The sequence below is a fragment of the Caenorhabditis elegans genome, chromosome I (assembly GCF_000002985.6).
Source record: "Caenorhabditis elegans chromosome I".
Lineage (NCBI taxonomy): Eukaryota > Metazoa > Nematoda > Chromadorea > Rhabditida > Rhabditidae > Caenorhabditis > Caenorhabditis elegans.
Window position 1 is genome coordinate 13,138,960 of NC_003279.8, and position 22,783 is coordinate 13,161,742.

Below are 22,783 nucleotides of genomic sequence, written 5' to 3' on the forward strand. Positions count from 1 at the left end.
ATCTTCATACAAATATTTGCTCTTGCTACGTTTAATTTTGTTTATAAAAACTCTTATCATGAATCTATAACATTTCAGCATTCATGCTTGTTTTCCGGTTTTCAGTATTTTATTCACAATATATAATACATAATTGCAGCGTTAATATTTTATTTTTGAAGGTTCTTAGAAGATGGGCGATGATGCATATAACAGCGCCGTGGAGGCTTCTGAAAGACGTTTGAGCAATCTTCGTGCTTTTAATCGGGAAAGCATCAAGTTCGTTTCGCAACAAGGTACCAAAATTCGGTTTTGATTATTTCAGTGAACTGCAAAACAAGATAGTCAACGAGCAAACGCAACATGTGGAACGTATCGCACAGAAAGAGGAAAACCATCGGCAAGATATGCTACAGAATTTTAAATCCAGTTTAGCAGAGAGAAAAGCGGCAGAGGAGAGGCACAACAAAGCGGTATGATCATGCTTACCAATATTGTGCGTAGAACGCTGTAGTTTGTAGTTTTAGAAGCAATTTTCATTAAGGTGTAGACGTTTCCAGAGGCAACTTCTTTTACGAGAAATGGCTCTGAATAATTGGTTCATTGAAAGTTTGCATAGATATTTGGAAATGGAGTGCATGCCTTCACTATAAAATAACCAATCAATATGGTTTGAAAAATCTTAGGAAGAAGCAAGTGAGAGACATCATAATATAAAAAATACAGCCAATTTTTTTTTGTTCGTTCTGTTTCTTTGTTTGTTTTGGTGACGTCAAACGTTTCAGTTTGTTGAAGAGATTGAAGGATTACTGTAGGATTACTGTAGTTTTGAAAAATTGACTTTTCGTCTTTTGAAGGGGTATTTCCTTGGGGTTAGTGGAGGGATATGGTCGGCGTACTATAGTAGTACTGTGGGGGTACTGTAGGAGTACGGTAGGATTACTTTAGAAATAGGAAATATGAGTTACTGTCTGTTGCAAACTCGGTGAAATTCTAGATCCTTGCGGAAGGTTCTGGAAAATTTAAGAAATTTCTGGAATCTTCAAAAACAAGTTCTATGGATTATTCATCAGTGAGACCCTTCGTGGTAAGACCCTTCGTTGCGAGACCCATAAGTTTTGGCGGCTATTCAAATTTTCTGAAAAAAAAATTGGCGGAAGACTTTTTTCTGATAGTGAGAAAAAATTCTTCTAGGAAATTTTCTGGAAAAATAGGAAACTATAAAACTTTCTCGAATAATCAGAAAATTTCTAGAATTTTCTAGAAACATTTAGAATCTTCTAGAATTTTCTTGAAATCCCGCAAAACTCAAAGAAAATGCTTTACTGTGTAGAAAAGGGTAGCGCTTCACTATTTCTTAAAACAATTTATCGTGCGCCAGTCGGAAAATTGATAAATTAAAATTAAAATTAAAAACCCAACAACCAAGTTTAAAACAAACAAAATTTGTCATCCGCCTTTTGCCCAATGACCGTCTGCCGTTATTCAGCTGCAATTGGGTCGCTTTTCCTCTACAAAAGCATTATATTAAACCGTCTTGTGTCGTTCTTTTTCTGCAAGTTTTCTCAGAAAGAAAATGCTTCAAGAGTAACAATAAAGTGTATATTTCTGGTGCACACTACATTTCATCCCATTATACTTAAAAACTATATTTCCTCAGATCGAAGAACTCAAAAGAAGCCATAAGAACGATAAGAAAAAGTTAGAATCTGAACTGGAAAGTATAAAACGGAAGGGTGAGAAAGATGTTAGAGAAATTGAGCAACAACGTGAAGCTCTTGAAAAGCAACGAACAGAGGACCTTGTCAACCATCAGGAAACTATGAGGAAACTCAATGAAACAAAATTCGAGGCAATTAAGAAGAAGAGAGACGAACAACAAACGTTGAAAATGGAGGAGATGGATGAAAAAAGGTGATCCATTGAAGTCCATTGAAAACTAAGTGTAGGGACATTACTGAAATGTTTAGCACTTATTCAAAAAATTGAAAAATTGCATCAAACGTTTAAAGAATTTCAGAGAGGCAAATGAATCGTTTAACTATACCATTAAAAAACTTTTAAAATGCTATCATTTTCAGTAAACGCATGGCGATTGAGCACCAGACACGGATGACAAATATTGAGGACACACAGAATATGCAATTAGGCATTGAAAGCAGTAATGCAAGCTTGGCCATGATTAAAAAGCTAAAGAATAGCATTGATGTCGTTAATAAGACCACAGAACTTTTGCAAGAACTGAAAAATACGGTAAACTTTATAACTGACAATCGTGTATCATATATGTTTCAGTGTGAGGACAAAGATCAGGACTACCATGCAACTGCTATCAAAGCAATTAAGTACTATACGGGGGAAATAGAAATGGCAAAATCAAAATTCGATTTTCAAATTCAACAGCTCAAAAGTAATATGTACGATGAACGAGAAGCAGATCCCCGTGTGGTTGACGGCTGTTTGGTGAGTTTCTGACGCATTGAGGCATCAATCAAGCTTGAGCGCGGCCTAAACAAAATCTCACCTGGCCCAAGCTCATACATTGCCGCTTTCTAATCCAAATGCGTAACCATTGGACAAATTAACGATATTTTAAATGTTTCCAATTTAGGAAATGGCAAATAAAATGAAACGATGCATGGAGTCGAGCGACATCCGTTTAGTGTGTTCAACGTTGCCACGTCTTGCAGCAAAACAGGATCACGGCCGTATCAGTGGAATTTTGGAAAAGATCGATAATTTGACTCGTGATATGGTTGCTATCCGTGAAGAAACTGAGAGTAATTCAATTAAATGGAGAAGAATTAGTACTTCGTCTGCGAGTGCTTCGACAAATGCGATTGGGAACTAATTGAACATTAATAATTGTCTTGGTAACTATGTACTTGCTCAGCTGGTTTCTAGTTGAAAGTAAACTTCGACTCTTCCTTTTCTTGGAATATAAAATACTCAGTTTTGTATTGACTTGTTATTGAGTTCGAAAAGTCGATCCGATTGTTTTTTTAATCTATTACTGTCACAAAATCATTTCTGCAATACTCTACAATATCGATAATCCGCGAACTTTCCACCGTGGAAATCAACATTGTCCAATGACTATCTGATATAAATCCAATTGACATACGTGAAACAAAAGTAACCGTACACACCGAGCGTGCCGAGACCCGCCAAACAAAAATTCAAAAATTTATTGAAACGATATTTAGTGTGAAGTCATATATTTATTTTCAAGTTTTGAAAATCTACTAATTTTGCATAAAAATTGTCTATTCCATTTTGTCTCTAAATGTGCTCGGAAATTCACTTTTTCTGCTTGAACTTGGCGGTCATATGTAGAAGTTTTTGGAATGTCGTTTTCAAATTCTGGAAGAACACATAATTTGCAACAAAATGGCTACAGGGATTTTTGAAAAAGTTAGTTTGAAGCCAGACATTAATTTTCAAAGTTTGGAAAATTAATGTAGGGCTGAAAAAATATGAGGCCAAACAAAGAACTTGGGCTTACTTTTTTGAACAACTAATTCTAATTTAGAAGACATTTCAAATAACCATACACAAAAATAGTGACAGATGAGCACTTTAAACTAGAAAAATTCGCTCTCCGACCAGAAAAATCATATTTAAAGTACAATTTTTCGTCCCATTTTCTCTACTAACAGAAATTAATTATTGCTTCGGATTTTTTTTTTCAGAGATAATTTGCAAACTCCTGATTTGAAAGCTAAAAAAGCAATTGCATGAATTCTGAAATAGAGTGAATTGATGATAACAGTTGTTTATATCAAAAGTTACACTTACAATTAGGAAGAGCACATAAATTTTATCATACATTGTAAACACAATAAGCAATAAATGGGTTATAATATACGGAACTATGGTTTAAACACACTATAAGGAATAAAAATGAATTTTCATCACTTAAACGTCTTACTTCTCATGTATATGCATGGTTTCTTATCGATCGATATTTCATTTCATTGCTTATTTTCTACACATCCTTAATTTTATTACAATAACTTTTGGTTTTAGTCAGGTTTTTTACTCATTGAAAGTATCCTATTAAATATTTTAATATAATCCCTCTGTAAGGAATTTTTCAATACCGCACTGGAAAACAGTTATTTGTAAATCAACAAATATAAAACACGATCAACGAAAAATTCATTTATACCAATAAGAACTTCAACACCTTTGATATGCAACATTTATAATAAATACCTCAGGTTGCACTAATATGTCCTTTTCCAGATTGTTATAGAAGAATGGGTTTTTACGAGGATTTCTTCGCCAACACTTATCCACTAAAAGATTACAGATTCACTAAAAATATGGTATGGAATTTCCTTTTTCTTCTAAGCCAAAAAATACAGAAAACTCGTTTCAATGAATTGAAAAAATGATAATTGCTATTGACGACAACCGTGTAAAGTCAAAATTCTATAGGAACACCAACGACGGAGCCCACAAGAAACTGAAAAATATTACGAAGAACAAAAGAAAATTTTGAGAAATGTTCAGCACAAGAAGCTATTGGAGAAACAAGAAGCGAACAGCAGCGCATTAAGATATGCACTTCAAAGGTTCAGCCTAGAGAAGGAACATCTTGAGAACTCCATTAAAAAATCAAAAAATATGGTTAGTTATAGTTAAAATGTCATTTTGAGGGTTTTTGCCTCGAATTTATCGTTTTCAAACGTTCGAAACTTAGATTCCAAGTTGAATTTCCAACCCTTACTCCAACGATTAAGATAAATAATTTTCAGAGAAATCAATCCGAGGAGGCATACCTATCCGAACTTAAACGCCAGGGATTGGAAAAACACGCCGCAAATGTAAAACACCAAGAAACAATGTTAAGAATGAGTTGCTCAACCGAACTGGATAATCGAAGACTGCAGCTGGAACATCAAGCTGAACGTGACAGGATCAATTTGGAATCTGAAATGAAGAAAGGGAAGTTAGCGGAGGCTAAGAGAAACGATAAACTTGAAAAACACTTTAATGATGTCGTTCAAAACGCGAAGAGAGCGGGCTCATCGTTATTAACTGCAGTGGTGTGTTTAATTGAATTGGTGCAAAATAAAGCTGGAGAAGATTCGAAAACCATTGCAAATCGTCAGGTAATATTTTTGGAGTTTTTGGAATTTTTTGAAATTTTTTGGAATTTAATGATCATTAAAAATTCAGAAGTACCAAATTTCAGATTGCATTGAGTGGTGTGAAGAATGAATTTTATAAATTGGCGGAAGCATCTGAAGACATTTCAAAACTCCAGGGGATTAACTGCATAGAAGACAAAATCAACAAAAACGTTGCAGTAGAGATTTTCAGTGAAATAGCCGATGCTCGAAATTGCATGAACACATTTGTGGACTCCTTTGAAAATGAAAAAATATCGTTTAAAACTTTGCAAGTCTTCAGGAGAAGAATAGAGGTTTTAATAGCACTTCTAGACTTTCTGGTGGAAATTGAACGGAAAAATCATGCTGCTAACGTGATCAATGACAGCGAGCACTTCGCGTTTAATAACATAAGAAGGAGAGTGCCAGTGTGGAAACTTCTATCAATAGACATGTTCCTCTACATTTTGTTAATTTTTTCCACTTTTCATTTCTATCGATATGTTTTTCTCAAGGCTAATATTTTGTAGCATCCCATTATAGCATCGAATGAGCACCAATAAATCTTGGTTTGATTTAGCATGTTTGGAAATAGATAAAGTATAGTCATTATAATGAAATTATTTTTTGTAATTGATATGTAAAAAGCTATGTATATGCAAAACATGCATATGCCATGTGTGGAAAATTATTGCTATAAGTTATTTGATCGCGTGCCATTTCAGAGTCTGATAAGAAAAAGAATGACGAAAGCAAAAGGAACTGATAACAATTGCCCATTATTTATTTACATTTTCTGAAATTTAATAATTTTTTAAAACCCTTGGCAGACGCTTAATTTTTACAGGTAATAATGCTAGAAGAATTCAAGCAGGTATTCAACCAGTATTTGGAAAATTTCAAAAAGACGGTGAGCTTGAGTGTATGTTTCTGTCTAATTTTCAATATTGTAGGAAAACAGGCCACATTCACACGAAGAAAAGGGAATGATGCAAATAGAAAAATCAAATTACAAAGACATTATCATAAAACTTTTCGAATCACGCACGGAACGATGGATGAAAAATCGGATAAATGAGTTGTGTGACAAGAAAATTTCAATAAACCGTGAATTAATCAATAAGAAAAACGAATTGCGCACAGCTGAAGAACGACTTGAAAAGGCTCTTTGTGAAATGGTTAGACTTTTTTTGCCCACTATAAAAAAGAGCAAAACTTTCTTGAGCTCTAAAACTAAAAATTCATAATCTGATTTCTGATTTGATGTTAAAAACTGACCCGTCAGGTGTCTGGCGCTGTAAGAAAATCTTCAGAATTTGCTTGTCCCTGCTGTCGAACATCTGTTTGTCAAACGTGTTTTTTTTTCAGCGAGAAGAAACCACTGAAGAACGTCAAGAACTTTACGATTGTACTGTGGTTGCGGAGCTCCATGAACATATATCAAGAGAAGACCGTTTATTGGCAGTATTTGAACAATATAGTCAGATGCAACAGGCCAGATTACAAACTGAACGGGAAAAAATCGACTTGGAGTGATCGCGATGATCATACAGAAACTAGACGTGGCAAAGGAAACGGATCAGCTCGAACAACACTTTAATGAAACTGTCCAACAGGCAAAAAATGCAGGAGCTTCATTGTCAAATGGAATGACGCTTGTGATTGAATCGATGCGAGATAAAACTAGTAAAAAACCAGCAAGCAATAGAAATCATGAAGAGGTATTTTTTTTCAACACGAGAAGAAGGAAAATTTGAAAGATAAATACAGTATAAATTTTCAGATTGGCTTGGCTTTTTTGAAGAGCGAATTAGATAATTTGGTGGAAACAACAGAAGGAATTATGAAAAGTAATGGGATAGAGCTCATTATCAATAAAGAAATCGATCAAACAAAGATTAGAGAGGTTTTTAGAAACCATTCTATAAATAAAAACTCGTAGTAGAATTTATAGATTGCTTTGTCTCGTATGAAAATCGAATTGAATACCTTGGCAGAAGCAGCTGGAGCCATTTTGAAGATTAGAAAAATAAACCTCATCGAAGATAGTATCAATAAAAAAATCGCAGAAGATATTCTCGGCGAGATGGACTATGCCAAAGACTGGTTGGACGAACATATGATCTGTTACAAAGAAGAGAAAGTTTTATTAGCAACTTTTGGAAAGTTCGAAGACAGAATAGATTTTCTTATTTCAACAACCAATAGCTTGCATAAAATCGAACTACAGAAGAACGTCGCTAGAGTTATTGAGGAGAGCGAGATTTTTGTTTTCAATAACAAGAGATGGCTCACTATCAGAAATGTTTTGGAATCCTTGCCAATGGGCTTGTTCATTTATGCTTTACTTCTTTTTTGTGCTCATAATTTAATTTCTCAAATGTATCTTGTTTGAAAATTGTATTCATTGTATAGATTTTAAAAAAATTTCACTGAAAATATCACCACACCCATGAGCGTTTTTGCGTCAAGTAGGACAACATAACAAACTATTCTTTTTCTGATGCTCAAGCTATTTAAAAATTGAAAAAGAAAACACTTCGAGAAATTATATAAAAAGTTTTGAAATGTTCCAAAAATAAAAGGTGAAACTAAAACTCCACTTGTTCTGCTTGAACTCATTGGTTTTTTTTTTTCTGCTTGAACTCAGTGGATATGAAACTTTTTTGAATTTGGTTTTCAAATTCTGAAAGAACACATTATTTGCTACAAAATGGCTACAGGGATTTTTGAAAAAGTTAGTTTGAAGCTAGTTATGATTTTTTAAAAATTGGAAAATATACTAATTTTGCATATAAATTGTCGGTTTTATTCAGTCTCAAAGTGTGCACTAAAAGGTATGACTGAATTTCCACTATTTCTGCTTGAACTCTGTGTATATGAAACTTTTTTGAATTTGGTTTTCAAATTCTGAAAGAACACATTATTTGCTACAAAATGGCTACAGGGATTTTTGAAAAAGTAAGTTTGAAGCTAGTTATGATTTTTTAAAAATTGGAAAATATACTAATTTTGCATATAAATTGTCGGTTTTATTCAGTCTCAAAGTGTGCACTAAAAGGTATGACTGAATTTCCACTATTTCTGCTTGAACTCTGTGGATATGAAACTTTTTTGAATTTTGTTTTCAAATTCTGAAAGAACACATTATTTGCTACAAAATGGCTACAGGGATTTTTGAAAAAGTAAGTTTGAAGCTAGTTATGATTTTTTAAAAATTGGAAAATGTAATATATCCGATTTGTTGTAATAAGAAGAGCTTTATTAGAAAGCAAGAAGAGTTCAGTAGAATAGAATAGAGAAGAATGTTGAGGTATATTGAGTAATGATCGAATATCAGAGATTCGATCATGGAATAAACATGTGGATAATACGTGGAATAATAATAAGAGAGTTAGAGAGTTCACGTGCTTCTTATTGTCGAGTTGTCATCGCCAAGTAGAGCGAACACGTTCACGTCTCGCCGTAACACCTTCCCCCCTTATAGACGAATAGCGATTCCCTTGGCAAGAGGGGGTTCGACCAGAAGCTGTGTATCGACTTCCGTTGCGAGTGGATGCTTGACCGAGCTGTGTTGATGTCGATCCTCGCGGAGTTCCGGTGGAGGTTAATGGGTGCTCCACAGATGAACCATATCTGTCCGGTACTCGTCGAATTCGCGAACTTCGTCGTACGGAATGGCTTGGGTCGGTGGTCGGGTGAGAACGTGAGGCGTATCCGGGCGCTGAGGAGTCGTTGTTGTTGGTAGAGCTGGATCCACGTGGCTGTCCTCGGACTGCATTGCTTTCTTTCTTCTTTAGTTCACTTGTGATACGGCTTCCACGATTGAGATCAGTACTGGGAACGGTAGAAGTAACAACTGGATCATCACTGCGGGACATCTCATCACCGCCACTCTCCCCCACAAAACCAAACGAATCGGAAGACAATCTAGGATTAACAGACGAGCCTGAAGAATCAAAAAGATTAGTTTCCCCCCCTGTGGCCCCGGAACGTGACTTATTGTCTGAACAGCTAGTAAACTTTCCTGGAGTCGAGAAGAACAGAGGATAGATAGTTTCCTCAAAAATGTCTTCACGACTGTAGTCACCACAACGAGTCCGAATCTGATTAACGTGAGACTTTTGCATTCTGTCTCCGACTTGAACCTCGTAGAGAACACCACCAAACTTTCTTCGAATAACACCATGCTTCCAATGAGACTTGTTGCCTTGGTGTACTTGGACATAAACTTTCTGGTTAACCTGAAAATTTTTTGCGCGCGCTCCATTTCGCAGATCATAATGATGCTTCATGTTTTGCTGATATTGCGTCAGCTTTGGAACTTTTAAAACGCGGTCCGTAAGCATCAGAAGCGACATTGTCGTCCTGATTTTTCTTCCGAAGTGACACTCTGCTGGTGTAGCACCATTTAATGCAGAATGTGGGGTATTCCGATAGCTGATCAGAAACTTGTTCAGAATCTGCTGATTGACTGAACCTTCACCCTTGATCTTTGCGATACCTCTCTTGAGTGTATCCACGAACCTTTCAGCAGCTCCGTTAGATCTTGGGTAGTAGACAGCTGATGTTTTGTGCTCGACCACGTGGACACTGTCGCAACCTTTGACGTAACTCAACTCAAAGTTATAGGACATCAAAGTTGTTGCCCAGCGGACGAGACGATTTTGTGAATGAACCGGGAGATCCTTCTGCCTTTCTTCTTCGAATCTTGAGACGACTTCTCGGGTTTCCTAGGAATGGGTTTCTTCTTCTTCTTTAGTTCACTTGTGACACGGCTTCCACGATTGAGATCAGTACTGGGAACGGTAGAAGTGACAACTGGATCATCACTGCGGGACATCTCATCCTGATCGCCAATGTAATATATCCGATTTGTTGTAATAAGAAGAGCTTTATTAGAAAGCAAGAAGAGTGCAGTAGAATAGAATAGAGAAGAATGTTGAGGTATATTGAGTAATGATCGAATATCAGAGATTCGATCATGGAATAAACATGTGGATAATACGTGGAATAATAATAAGAGAGTTAGAGAGTTCACGTGCTTCTTGTTGTCGAGTTGTCATCGCCAAGTAGAGCGAACACGTTCACGTCTCGCCGTAACAGAAAATATACTAATTTTGCATATAAATGGTCGGTTTTATTCAGTCTCAAAGTGTGCACTAAAAGGTTTGACTGAATTTCCACTATTTCTGCTTGAACTCTGTGGATATGAAACTTTTTCAAATTTGGTTTTCAAATTCTGAAAGAACACATAATTTGCTACAAAATGGCTACAGGGATTTTTGAAAAAATTAGTTTGAAGCTAGTTATGATTTTTTAAAAATTGGAAAATATACTAATTTTGCATATAAATTGTCGGTTTTATTCAGTCTCAAAGTGTGCACTAAAAGGTATGACTGAATTTTCACTATTTCTGCTTGAACTCTGTGTATATGAAACTTTTTTGAATTTTGTTTTCAAATTCTGAAAGAACACATTATTTGCAACAAAATGGCTACAGGGATTTTTGAAAAAGTAAGTTTGAAGCTAGTTATGATTTTTTAAAAATTGGAAAATATACTAATTTTGCATTTAAATTGTCGGTTTTATTCAGTCTCAAAGTGTGCACTAAAAGGTTTGACTGAATTTCCACTATTTCTGCTTGAACTCTGTGTATATGAAACTTTTTTGAATTTTGTTTTCAAATTCTGAAAGAACACATTATTTGCTACAAAATGGCTACAGGGATTTTTGAAAAAGTAAGTTTGAAGCTAGTTATGATTTTTTAAAAATTGGAAAATATACTAATTTTGCATATAAATTGTCGGTTTTATTCAGTCTCAAAGTGTGCACTAAAAGGTATGACTGAATTTCCACTATTTCTGCTTGAACTCTGTGTATATGAAACTTTTTGAAATTTTGTTTTCAAATTCTGAAAGAACACATATTTTGCAACAAAATGGCTACAGGGATTTTTGAAAAAGTAAGTTTGAAGCTAGTTATGATTTTTTAAAAATTGGAAAATATACTAATTTTGCATTTAAATTGTCGGTTTTATTCAGTCTCAAAGTGTGCACTAAACGGTATAACTGAATTTCCACTATTTCTGCTTGAACTCTGTGGATATGAAACTTTTTGAAACTTTGTTTTCAAATTCTGAAAGAACACATTATTTGCTACAAAATGGCTACAGGGATTTTTGAAAAAGTAAGTTTGAAGCTAGTTATGATTTTTTAAAAATTGGAAAATATACTAATTTTGCATTTAAATTGTCGGTTTTATTCAGTCTCAAAGTGTGCACTAAAAGGTTTGACTGAATTTCCACTATTTCTGCTTGAACTCTGTGTATATGAAACTTTTTTGAATTTTGTTTTCAAATTCTGAAAGAACACATTATTTGCTACAAAATGGCTACAGGGATTTTTGAAAAAGTAAGTTTGAAGCTAGTTATGATTTTTTAAAAATTGGAAAATATACTAATTTTGCATATAAATTGTCGGTTTTATTCAGTCTCAAAGTGTGCACTAAAAGGTATGACTGAATTTCCACTATTTCTGCTTGAACTCTGTGTATATGAAACTTTTTGAAATTTTGTTTTCAAATTCTGAAAGAACACATATTTTGCAACAAAATGGCTACAGGGATTTTTGAAAAAGTAAGTTTGAAGCTAGTTATGATTTTTTAAAAATTGGAAAATATACTAATTTTGCATTTAAATTGTCGGTTTTATTCAGTCTCAAAGTGTGCACTAAACGGTATAACTGAATTTCCACTATTTCTGCTTGAACTCTGTGGATATGAAACTTTTTGAAACTTTGTTTTCAAATTCTGAAAGAACACATTATTTGCTACAAAATGGCTACAGGGATTTTTGAAAAAGTAAGTTTGAAGCTAGTTATGATTTTTTAAAAATTGGAAAATATACTAATTTTGCATTTAAATTGTCGGTTTTATTCAGTCTCAAAGTGTGCACTAAACGGTATAACTGAATTTCCACTATTTCTGCTTGAACTCTGTGTATATGAAACTTTTTGAAATTTTGTTTTCAAATTCTGAAAGAACACATATTTTGCAACAAAATGGCTACAGGGATTTTTGAAAAAGTAAGTTTGAAGCTAGTTATGATTTTTTAAAAATTGGAAAATATACTAATTTTGCATTTAAATTGTCGGTTTTATTCAGTCTCAAAGTGTGCACTAAAAGGTATGACTGAATTTCCACTATTTCTGCTTGAACTCTGTGTATATGAAACTTTTTGAAATTTTGTTTTCAAATTCTGAAAGAACACATATTTTGCAACAAAATGGCTACAGGGATTTTTGAAAAAGTAAGTTTGAAGCTAGTTATGATTTTTTAAAAATTGGAAAATATACTAATTTTGCATATAAATTGTCGGTTTTATTCAGTCTCAAAGTGTGCACTAAAAGGTATGACTGAATTTCCACTATTTCTGCTTGAACTCTGTGTATATGAAACTTTTTGAAATTTTGTTTTCAAATTCTGAAAGAACACATATTTTGCAACAAAATGGCTACAGGGATTTTTGAAAAAGTAAGTTTGAAGCTAGTTATGATTTTTTAAAAATTGGAAAATATACTAATTTTGCATATAAATTGTCGGTTTTATTCAGTCTCAAAGTGTGCAATAAAAGGTTTGACTCAATTTCCACTATTTCTGCTTGAACTCTGTGGATATGAAACTTTTTGAAATTTTGTTTTCAAATTCTGAAAGAACACATTATTTGCTACAAAATGGCTACAGGGATTTTTGAAAAAGTAAGTTTGAAGCTAGTTATGATTTTTTAAAAATATGAAAATATACTAATTTTGCATATAAATTGTCGGTTTTATTCAGTTTCAAAGTGTGCACTAAAAGGTATGACTGAATTTCCACTATTTCTGCTTGAACTCTGTGTATATGAAACTTTTTTGAATTTTGTTTTCAAATTCTGAAAGAACACAATATTTGCTACAAAATGGCTACAGGGATTTTTGAAAAAGTAAGTTTGAAGCTAGTTATGATTTTTTAAAAATTGAAAAATCTACTAATTTTGCATATACATAAATTGTCTATTCTATTCAATCTTTAAATTTACTTTAGAATTCGTTTGATAAGGGTCGAATGGTTTTTGGTTATTCACACTCTTGGTATAAGGACAAGTTGGTTTGTTCAGTAATTGCAAAGCAAATATTATCCTAATTAGTTGTTTGACGTCAAATTGATCAGAAAATTGATAATACTTTCTTTCAGCTTATTGATACGTCCGTGTTGTGTCAGGATGACCCATTGCAGTTTGATTTGGGACATCTTCTTTTCTCCCCTTAATTTCTCGAAGATCAAACCGAAATGGACACTTTGACACTACGTGTACGCCAAGGTCAGCTGAAATATGCGGTTAGCATCTTCAAGAATAAATCGATAGGAAAATCGCCCTCTGCGACATATGGTATTCCAGGTGACATATTTAAAGAGTCATTGTATTGGGAAGACTGCTTGTTTGGTCTTTTCTCTCCATTCATACCTTCTGTTTGCCATTTCACTTATCGACTCTAGAAATGTCCGTTGTATCGAAAACTGAACATTTTCAACCATTTCGATTATTCAATCTTCCAACTGTGGCAGCATGTAATGTTATATCATTTATGAGGATTGTTGAAGTGTAAGTATATTAAGCAATTGTTTAGTGAACCAATAAGTTTTTGTTCAGAATTGAAACGTCTATGACCAGCTCGAAAGCGAGGAAAAAAGTGAAATCTTTGATAAATGCCAAACTTTGGAAAGAAATTGATATTTGTCCCGGATTTGATTCGAATCCAATTATTCAATTGGTCAGAAACTATGACGTTTGGATAATATCATTCGGTATAAAGAGATACTATCCCGATACTTTAAGTTGTATGAATTACTACAGACTTTTGCAAACCAACTTGGAAGATAAGACGGCTGACTGGAAAATGTGGATTGAGTATCTAACTGAATTCTTGGAATCTCCTATAGTCGAGCTTTCCATGGATATCTCTGAACTGAAAGATAAACAACAATCAGTCATCGATTGGATAAAATCTAGACAACGTTCGATTGAGAAACTCTCAATATATGGAGAAAATGTTTCAACCGAGGATTTTGCGATAGTTGAGAACAATAAAGGTTTCACGAAAGAGTTCCTGTTTGAAATGGAAACCGACGAAAACTTCCATAGTGATTTCACTTTTAATGGAAAGTCTCTAACTGTGTACAAGGGAAAGTGGTTCAAATTGAATCAACTATTGAACAGCGACTGTGCGGAAATATATATAGTTAATTCTTTATCAGATAGTGAATGGAACACTTTTCTTAGAAAATGGATCAATATGGAATCGAATTTGAATCTGAAACGATTGGAGTTCGATATCCCAGAACTTCAATCACTTTTTTCAATTCTCCTGCTACCCTCCGAATCTGTGGCCAGTATTGCAACGAATGCCGGAATGTGAGTTCATAATAATTGTTGACTTTAACCCAATTTTATTTACAGGAACATGATTGAGAATAAATTTAAAAACTTCATGGTAATTCGACGCAATGATGGAGCAATAGGTGTTCTCGGAATCAGGTGGACAAAGGGACATGGATCTAAAGTATGGACACTATCATTGACGGTTAAATGAATTAATTTTGGAATTCGAGTTTTCAGCAATAAAGTCGTTTTAAAAAAACATATTTGTACCTTATAAACCCAAAAAAACCTTTTGCTAAAACTTGAAACTATATTCGTAATGTTTTGTGGTGAACCGGTGTAGTTATGAAAATTCATAAACTTAGTTTTCTACATCAAATGCATAAATCTGTGGAGTCTGAAGCTTGTAGTGGCTATTTTTTTGATGCTCAAGCTCATTTTTTAGATGCTCAAGCTATTTTTTTTAGATGCTCAAGCTAATTTTTCTGACCAGCGTGGCGGCAATTGCAAAAATATTCAGGAAAATGCACATAGACGTTACATAGTTTCGCTTTTTCCATATCATATGTCAAACAAAAAAAGAAATTCAATATCCGATAAATTTTGCGTGAATCTTAGAACACTTCAATTCAAAGGATTCTGAACCCAAAAACCTATTTCTTAAAATAATCTAATTTTTAACTTGACTTACTTTTTAAACTTGACCTGCTTAAAAAGTAGGTCATGACCTAATTTTTAATTTGACCTACTTAAAAAGTAGGTCATGACCTAATTTTAATATGACCTACTTAAAAAGTAGGTCATGACCTACTTTTTTAAACGTGACCCACTTTAAAAGTAGGCCATGACCTACTTTTTTTAACTTGACCTACTTAAAAAGTAGGTCATGACCTAATTTTAATTTAGGTCACTTAAAAAGTAGGTCATGACCTAGATTTAATTTGACCTACTTAAAAAGTAGGTCATGACCTAAATTTAATTGGGCATACTTAAAAAGTAGGTCATCACCTAATTTTAATTTAGGTCAATTAAAAAGTAGGTCATGACCTAAATTTAATTTGGCCTACTTAAAAAGTAGGTCATGACCTAATTTTAATTTAGGTCACTTAAAAAGTAGGTCATGACCTAGATTTAATTTGACCTACTTAAAAAGTATTTGGCCTACTTAAAAAGTAGGTCGTGATCTACTTTTAATTTAGGTCACTTAAAAAGTAGGTCATGACCTAAATTTAATTTGGCCTACTTAAAAAGTAGGTCGTGATCTACTTTTAATTTAGGTCACTTAAAAAGTAGGTCATGACCTAAATTTAATTTGACCTACTTAAAAAGTAGGTCATGACTTAATTTTAATTTGACCTACTTAAAAAATAGGTCATGACCTACAGTGCATTTTTTTTCCACTTCTACGACTTTAAAGGCGCGCGCATTTATACAAAATGATCCCGGCATTGGTCTCGCCACGCGCTCAACAAATCAATGGGATGTGCGTGGCGAGACCATTGCGCGAAAATGCGCGCGCCTTTAAAGTCGTAGAAGTTGGAAAAAAAATGCACTGTAATTTTAATTTAGGTCACTTAAAAAGTAGGTCATGACCTACTTTTCAACTTGACCTACTTAAAAAGTAGTTCATGACCTAAATTTAATTTGACCTACTTATAAATTAATTTGACCTACTATTAAAAAGTGTCCATTGTGGTGGAGATAGTGGCGAGACTCACTCGGAAAATCAGAATGTGCCATTAAACTCATTTTAAAATAATAATAATTTATATATTTCTCGGGGGGCAATTTCGAAATTAATTTCAACAAAATATAAATAAGGCACATACACAATAGGCATAGGAAAATAAATAAAAATAAATAACCGGTGAGTTTTGTACAGACATGCAATTTTCGAAAATATGAAAAAAATTGATAAAAATCCTATCGCCGGGGCGCGGTGCCGGTCGAAATCACGTGTGCACACACATCACACACTCGAACCCGCTTCTCTTCTCCGTATTTCGCGATGGGCATCGTCGTCTCCGAGCACTTGGAGCACACGTGGCGACCACAATGGCGACAGTGATGTTTTCGTGACGTCAGCGAGAAACGGGCGCCGCAGTCGCAAGTGTCACCGTCCGACCAGCGGGGTTCGGCTTCCAGGGATTCTGAAAATGTTCAAAAGTTATGATTTTTACGTGGAACGGGGATTTTTAGCCAACGTACCGAGTAATCCCAAGAGCAGCTGCTTTGTGGCAGTTTCATAAGTGAATACATTCACATCTCCATTATTCCGTTGTCCCATGCATGCTCGGCGTTTCAGAAGGGATCTGGAAATTGTAATTAGGCCACCGATAGACGATCCATGGCCTAGCTCGCAAAAGCTAGGCCATGGGGACCGTTTTACCTGCAAACGCCAGCATTCCCCTGTGAATAGGCAATCATCAGAGCCGTATTCCCATCCGCATCCCGTGCATCAATAAATCCCGCAAACTGTTTCTCATTCTGTGCCTGGGCCTCCTCTTCCGCATAGATGAGCACCAGCTCGATGACGTCACTGCTCGACGTTCGTTTTGGCAGCTTGTCGATTGTCAGTAGAGCGCAGATGTGGAGTGACGTGTAGCCGCTGAAAGTAATGAAGTAATAAAATCTAATAAAAAGGGATGAGGCGGTGGTCTAGCTTACATTTTATTCCTCGCGTATCGATTTGTTCTGGAACTGTCTGCAACTGCTCGGATGCAGTCTAGGGAGCCACTTCGGACAGCGCAGAGCATAGCTGGAAATTGAAATATCTACTTCGCCGTCTACCTATAAAGGCACCTCGCGATTCCAGCGGTCTCGTGGTGTAGTGGTTATTTATCCCAATCTAACCTCCCGTTACGCTAAAAAAAATAAGACTGATCTCGGGCGGGCTCGAACCACCGACCTTCTGTGTGTTAGACAGATGTGATAACCACTACACCACGAGACCGCTGGCTCCAGCGGCAATATCTTACCATTTTCCCCGTACTCATCCTTGACATTTGGCTCCGCACCGTTCTCCATTAAAATCGCCGCATGCTTGTCGTTACGCGCCTTTAAAGCCTCCAAAAGCGGTGTTGTTCCATCGGCTGACGTCACGTTGACGTCATCATTCACCAAAATCAAATTTCGAAGAATCATCTCGTCTTTTGCAATTGCAGCCAGATGAAGCGGCGTTTTCAGTGAACCATCTGTAATCGGGCGGCACGGATCGGCTTTCGCCACTGCCAGTAGGAAAAGTACACTTTCAATGTCATTCTGACGAATTGCTTGATGTAGAAGGTTCTCTCCGTTTCCATTTGTTTGAACAGCGGCGTGTGGTTGGCGTGCCACGATGAGCGATGCGATCTGGAAGAGGAATATTTGGTGGTGGCCTAGGATTTTCTAGGCCATCCTTTACCTGATGATCCTTCATTGCCATCGCCTGCGAGAGAATCGTTTGTCCGAACTTATCGCGAATCGGTATGAATTCAACGTTTTCCGCGTCGAGTAAGATCTGAAAATGGTTGCGGAGGGTGGCCTAACTTTTGCAAAACTTCGGCCACGTTACCTTAACCCCGTCGACATTCTGCTCTCGTACTCCAATATGTGCCGGTGTTCGGCCATCCGAGTCCACGTCACAGAGGTTGGCCGAGTGGTCTCGCAGCGCGCGGAGCACATCATTTTGAGCCCATGACACGGCCATATGAGCCGGTGTAAACTGATCATCGTCCGTCGGGTTACGGTACTCTTTACGGGCATTCACGTCGGCTCCGGATTCGATAAGGAAAACTGCGGATTGTTGGTCGCCGTCGTCGATAAGTCGGTGCAAAAGTGTCTGTTTTGTGATCCAGGACTGCAAAAATTGATATATGGCCGAAGTTTTTCAGAAAAAGCTAGGCCATTATTTATATTTTGGTGGCCTAACTTGCAAAAGTTCGGCCACCTGCAAAAATCGCACTAATTTCGAGATTTTTCAGTTTTCTACCTCATCCCCATCGTCCAACACTTCTCCACCGGCTCCCAGAGCCACCCTAGATTCCACGTCACATCCGAAATTCACAAGCAGCGAGGCGACATCGAGCTTCTGATGAGAAAGAGCCGAATGGAGCAACGAGTAGCCCGTGGAGCATCGGGAATTCAGTTTACAGCCGTTCGAAATAAATGAGCGAACTGTGTTGAGGAGCCCACGTTCGCAAGCGGCTTCCACGTAGGTTTTCGATGAAATTCGTCTGAAAATGAGGGGTCTTAGGGGATGGCCGAAGTTTTTGAAAAAGTTCGGCCACTCACTCATCGTTCTTGGCCTTGGCATCGTGCTCGATCAAGAAAACACCCATTTCATCGTCATTTGCCAGAATCGCCTTGACGAGCAAAGTTTGTCCATTGGCGTCACGGGCATTTACATCGGCGCCGCCTGAAATAAGAAATGGTGGCCTAGGATTTGACTGGGTTCCTAGGCCATGCACTTGGGGGTTGACAATCACTCAAACCATGCCAAAAATGACCCTTAAGTCATGTGGCCTAGAATATTCTACCGTAAAATTATCCTAGGCCACCGCTTTTCTTTGCAATCTGTGACAAAAAGTGGGTAAAGACGGCCTAGGATTTGCAGAATTCTAGGTCACTAATATGCCACTAGCTAACAGCTCTCAACCCTTCTGGTGGCCTAGATATCGATAATTGGAGATTTCTAGGCCACTTTCTTGAAAATTGTCTAAACATGGTGCTCAGGCGGCCTAGAAAAAACCTAGGCCACCATATTCCTTGCGATGGCCTAGATTTCAATAATTGGAGGTTTCTAGGCCACGGACCTCTAGACGACCTAGAACCATCTACCTACCCTTTATACAGATCCTCGCTGATTTCAGATCTCTCTTCTCCACAGCAATATCCAACGCTGTCCGATCATCCGCATCTCTAGGCCATTTCAGCCCACGTCGTGCCTCCACAATTTTGCTCAAAATCTCTGGAGCTCCGGCTTCAGCTGCCACGTGGCATGCCGTCTGGCCCCGCCCGTCTGCCACGTGGCAATCCACATTGGCGGCGAGCAGTGCCTCGACTGAAGCGACATCTTTCCGCGAGACAATTTCATTGAAAAACGGAGTTTTCGAGTCACAAATCGCAAAATTCACGCCGGCTCCGTTGAGCATCAGAAGCTCGGCGATTCGTCGATTCGGTGCATCGGACATCAAAAGACACGTGGAAAGTGCTGTGTGACCTTCTGATGTTGTGACGTCACAGTTGACACCACTACGGATGAGGGTTTCACACATTATATGATTATTCGCCATTACTGCACAGATTAGCGGAGTTCTGCAAGAAATTGAGAAGATGGAAGAGGTTTTGTGGTTGGGGAAAAGTTCGGCCACCAATTTTCTGGCGGTGGCCTAATTTTCAAGGCCAGGGAATCCTACCTCTCTTCCGCGTCAACCTTGTCCAAATCCAGCTTCTCCTTGTTCTCTGAAATCCACGTGGCCAGTGCCGGCGACGGGATGCGAGATGCCACGTGGACTACATTGTAGTCTCCGGGCGATTGCGAATCTCGGCCATCGGCTCCGTTGCCGAGCAGGAAATCCATTGCCGAAAGGTTCTCTGGAAATTGGTTGGGTTTTGGTGATGGCCGAGCTTTTGAAAAGTTTGGCCAGCACTCCAAAATGAGCGATTTGTGGCCGTGAATTTTCTAGGCCACTACCGTACCTTTTCTGCACATCCTCATCAGAATTGTTTCTCCTCTTTCTGCATCCTTCACATTCACATCGGCGCCTTTTTCGACGAGTTGGGCGGCGATTTGACGGGATTTTTCGTCTGAAAATGTGAAAATGATCGAAAAATTTCCGGAATATTTGAATTTAAGTTCAATAGAGCGCATTTTCACTATTTTTTATTCAGAAAATTCAAATTTCCGCAATTTTAAAACTTTTTTCATCCAAATCTGGTAGATATTAACTGTGTTAGTATTTTCGGTTAAAAAATTTTGATAAACCTTAAAATTTCAGTGATTTATAGAAAAAGTCCAGTGGAGCGCATTTGCACTATCCGAAAATTAAAATTTTCTCGGTTTTCTTAAAGGTATTTACAGAAAAGAAAGGTTAAACTGTGTTTTCTATACATTTTTGAGCAAAATTTAGCGCGATATCTCGAAATTCCGCCAATTTTTATGAAAATCCCAGTAGAGCGCACTTACGCTCCGAGCAAAGTGCAATTTCAAGTGCACTGGCTCCTTGCGGGTCCAAATCGTTCAGGATTTTTGGAATTTTCGCAGAATTTTGCATAAAATACAGGAAAAGTACATCTTCCCGACCAATAGACACAATCGAGTGAAGCACGTTTTTGGTATTTCTGGAAAAAAAATTTAAATTTTTCGACAATCGGCAACCAACCCATCAATCAATCGATACAACAATGCGGCGGTCATTTGTGCAAAGTGGGCGGGGCCAAGTTTCGGCCACGCCCCCGCAATCATCGAGCCGGCGACTGTGGAAAGTTGACGGAGAGACTGTTTTTCAGCGAATTCATAGATTTTGATGCAATTATCCACGTGGAGACGGGCGCCCAGTTGTTGAACACATCTGGAATTAATTTTTATTTGAAATTGGAATGCAAGTGCGCTCTACCGAACTTTTTGTAAAACTCGGCGAATTTTAGATGATTTTGAGGTGATTTTTTCGGAAAATATTTGCTGAGCGATATTTTATCGGAATATATTATGTAAAAACATTGAAAGATTTTTGAAATTCAAACAGGAGCAAGTGCGCTCTAACGAACTTTTGTTCGAACTCAGCCAGTTTTTAATATTTTTCGATTATTTTTGGTGTACAACATTTTCTGAACACTTTTATTCCGAATCTAGGTAAAATTTCAAAACTTTGATGAAATGCAAGTGTGCTCCACCGAACTTTTGCTACAAATTAGTTATTTTTAAGCGTTTAACGTTGAAAATTTGATAGAATTTCAAAAATTTTGTTATGCAACTGCGCTCCACTGTACTTTTTCTCCCCAAACTCACACATTTTTAAGCTGCTCTAATCGGAAACTTGTGGCAGTTTCACACACTTTTAGCAGCTTCTCGTCCTCCATTTTCAGATCAATTTCGTCGGTGTAAATCCACCGTATCGCCACGTGGAATGCCTCGAAATCCACGTCATCAGAAATTTGAATTTCAGATTTTTCATCACCACCATTCTCGAATTTCCAGAAATCTGTGCGGGCGGCGAGCACATATTTGTGAGCGGGAACCGATTTCAGGGAATTTCCAGCGAATTTGAATGTGACGTCACTGAAGCGTGGCTTTTCCAAGAGTGATGACGTCAGAGACAGGAGGCGGGAAGGAAAAGAGTCGGGAGTTGATGAAGAGCACTCGAGCTCGTATTTTCGACGGAGTTCCAGATGTTCAGACTGCAAATTTTGAAAGATTATTGATTTTTTGGATGTATTTTATAGGTTAAATTGAGAAAAATGGAACTGTTTTCGCTGAAAAAAGACAGGAAAATCAATTTTTGAGTGATTTTCTGCTTGGCAGGGGTGACCCGTCTGCGCCCTCTCGCCGGGCAGCCGGCTGGCGGCACGCTTGTTATATTGGCACCGGCCCCGCTTCCTCCCAGCGGTCTCGTGGTGTAGTGGTTATCACATCTGTCTAACACACAGAAGGTCGGTGGTTCGAGCCCGCCCGAGATCAGTCTTTTTTTTTTCGGTTTTATATTCATCAAAACGTTAAAATTTGGTTTTTGCGATTTTCTTCTAAAATAGATTACTCTTTATGCTCGAAATTTGAAAAGAAAAATTTTTAAATACAATTTTTAGGTTGTTAATTGAAATTCCCAGCCAAAATTGGAAGACTTTATTTTGAAAACTAGAAAAGTTGTGAAAAACCGCAATTTTATGCAGAAAATTATTGAACTTTCAAATATTAAGTAGTTTTCGATTTTTGAAGCAAAATTACGCGATAAATTCAGATTATTTTTTTGTAAAATTACCTGTAGAGCGTTAAATTGTTCTTTTAAAATGTCCAAATAGTCGATTTTCGGTTCCTTATTGCTACCCATTATTTGATCTGAAACTTTTAGCTGAAATCATTATTATCCACTCCAGAAAGTACAGATTTCTCAGAAAAAACACATGTTACACGAAAAAACGAATGAAAACATGGAGAAAAATTAAAAAAAATACATTTATTTCTTGAAAAGTCAAGTAAAAAACATACAAAATCATAGAAAAATCAATAAAAAGATTGTCGAAACGGGAAGAATTAGTCATCATGAAACAGGTTTGTATTCTCTCCGCGGGT

At 36.8% G+C, this 22,783-nt stretch overlaps 4 protein-coding genes, 3 non-coding genes and 1 pseudogene across 10 annotated transcripts; 6 read left to right on the forward strand and 2 right to left on the reverse strand.

The window, feature by feature from the left end:
- The first annotated feature begins 162 nt into the window (after positions 1-162).
- On the forward strand, positions 163-2,939 carry pals-14 (Protein containing ALS2cr12 (ALS2CR12) signature). The gene is made up of 6 exons (NM_060901.4): positions 163-258; positions 305-452; positions 1,640-1,893; positions 2,061-2,232; positions 2,275-2,442; positions 2,591-2,939. Exons 1-6 carry the CDS (start codon positions 173-175, stop codon positions 2,828-2,830), a joined length of 1,068 nt encoding a protein of 355 aa, NP_493302.2. The 5' UTR covers positions 163-172; the 3' UTR covers positions 2,831-2,939.
- Positions 2,940-4,235: 1,296 nt separating this feature from the next.
- pals-15 (DUF4200 domain-containing protein) lies at positions 4,236-5,664 on the forward strand. Its single transcript, NM_001347281.2, has 4 exons — positions 4,236-4,310; positions 4,423-4,614; positions 4,743-5,099; positions 5,183-5,664. Exons 1-4 carry the CDS (start codon positions 4,242-4,244, stop codon positions 5,627-5,629), a joined length of 1,065 nt encoding a protein of 354 aa, NP_001334193.1. The 5' UTR covers positions 4,236-4,241; the 3' UTR covers positions 5,630-5,664.
- Positions 5,665-5,952: 288 nt separating this feature from the next.
- On the forward strand, positions 5,953-7,494 carry F22G12.8 (annotated as a pseudogene). Its single transcript has 5 exons — positions 5,953-6,009; positions 6,053-6,277; positions 6,468-6,820; positions 6,883-7,005; positions 7,054-7,494. Coding segments are annotated over exons 1-5 (1,199 nt in total).
- Positions 7,495-13,609: 6,115 nt separating this feature from the next.
- On the forward strand, positions 13,610-14,775 carry F22G12.3 (F-box domain-containing protein). Its single transcript, NM_060903.3, has 3 exons — positions 13,610-13,740; positions 13,789-14,550; positions 14,596-14,775. The coding sequence occupies exons 1-3, from the start codon at positions 13,637-13,639 to the stop codon at positions 14,726-14,728; spliced, it is 999 nt and encodes a 332-aa protein (NP_493304.1). The 5' UTR covers positions 13,610-13,636; the 3' UTR covers positions 14,729-14,775.
- A 1,489-nt stretch (positions 14,776-16,264) lies between these two features.
- F22G12.4 lies at positions 16,265-22,549 on the reverse strand (the record flags this gene model as incomplete). 3 transcript variants are annotated; one of them, NM_001265156.2, is made up of 16 exons in its annotated part: positions 16,265-16,667; positions 16,726-16,829; positions 16,907-17,125; positions 17,185-17,275; positions 17,496-17,868; positions 17,921-18,016; positions 18,071-18,355; positions 18,488-18,731; positions 18,790-18,913; positions 19,340-19,812; positions 19,914-20,091; positions 20,197-20,304; positions 20,684-20,838; positions 20,880-21,068; positions 21,506-21,894; positions 22,473-22,549. In NM_001265156.2, the coding sequence occupies 16 exons, from the start codon at positions 22,539-22,541 to the stop codon at positions 16,441-16,443; spliced, it is 3,324 nt and encodes a 1,107-aa protein (NP_001252085.1). The 3 variants fall into 3 exon arrangements, with proteins under 3 accessions (NP_001252085.1, NP_001252086.1, NP_001252087.1); NM_001265157.3 differs by lacking the exons at positions 21,506-21,894; positions 22,473-22,549 and having other exon boundaries at positions 16,441-16,667; positions 20,880-20,914; NM_001265158.3 differs by lacking the exons at positions 20,684-20,838; positions 20,880-21,068; positions 21,506-21,894; positions 22,473-22,549 and having other exon boundaries at positions 16,441-16,667; positions 20,197-20,215.
- F22G12.9 lies at positions 17,384-17,475 on the forward strand. The gene has a single exon (NR_050669.1). It is a non-coding gene; the product is annotated as an Unclassified non-coding RNA F22G12.9 (non-coding RNA).
- Positions 17,398-17,470, reverse strand: F22G12.t2. Its single transcript has one exon. It is a non-coding gene; the product is annotated as a tRNA-Val (tRNA).
- F22G12.t1 lies at positions 22,102-22,174 on the forward strand. The gene has a single exon. It is a non-coding gene; the product is annotated as a tRNA-Val (tRNA).
- Positions 22,550-22,783: the final 234 nt, after the last annotated feature.

Bases quoted from the DNA above. Each gene is read 5' to 3' on its own strand.
- pals-14 (NM_060901.4), top strand. From the start codon at position 173: ATGGGCGATGATGCATATAACAGCGCCGTGGAGGCTTCTGAAAGACGT. The intron at 259-304 runs GTTCGTTTCGCA...TGATTATTTCAG, and splicing joins TTTAATCGGGAAAGCATCAA to TGAACTGCAAAACAAGATAG. The intron at 2,233-2,274 runs GTAAACTTTATA...TATATGTTTCAG, and splicing joins TGCAAGAACTGAAAAATACG to TGTGAGGACAAAGATCAGGA.
- pals-15 (NM_001347281.2), top strand. From the start codon at position 4,242: ATGGGTTTTTACGAGGATTTCTTCGCCAACACTTATCCACTAAAAGAT. The intron at 4,311-4,422 runs GTATGGAATTTC...AAAATTCTATAG, and splicing joins ACAGATTCACTAAAAATATG to GAACACCAACGACGGAGCCC. The intron at 5,100-5,182 runs GTAATATTTTTG...ACCAAATTTCAG, and splicing joins AAACCATTGCAAATCGTCAG to ATTGCATTGAGTGGTGTGAA.
- F22G12.3 (NM_060903.3), top strand. From the start codon at position 13,637: ATGTCCGTTGTATCGAAAACTGAACATTTTCAACCATTTCGATTATTC. The intron at 13,741-13,788 runs GTAAGTATATTA...GTTTTTGTTCAG, and splicing joins TTTATGAGGATTGTTGAAGT to AATTGAAACGTCTATGACCA. The intron at 14,551-14,595 runs GTGAGTTCATAA...TTTTATTTACAG, and splicing joins ATTGCAACGAATGCCGGAAT to GAACATGATTGAGAATAAAT.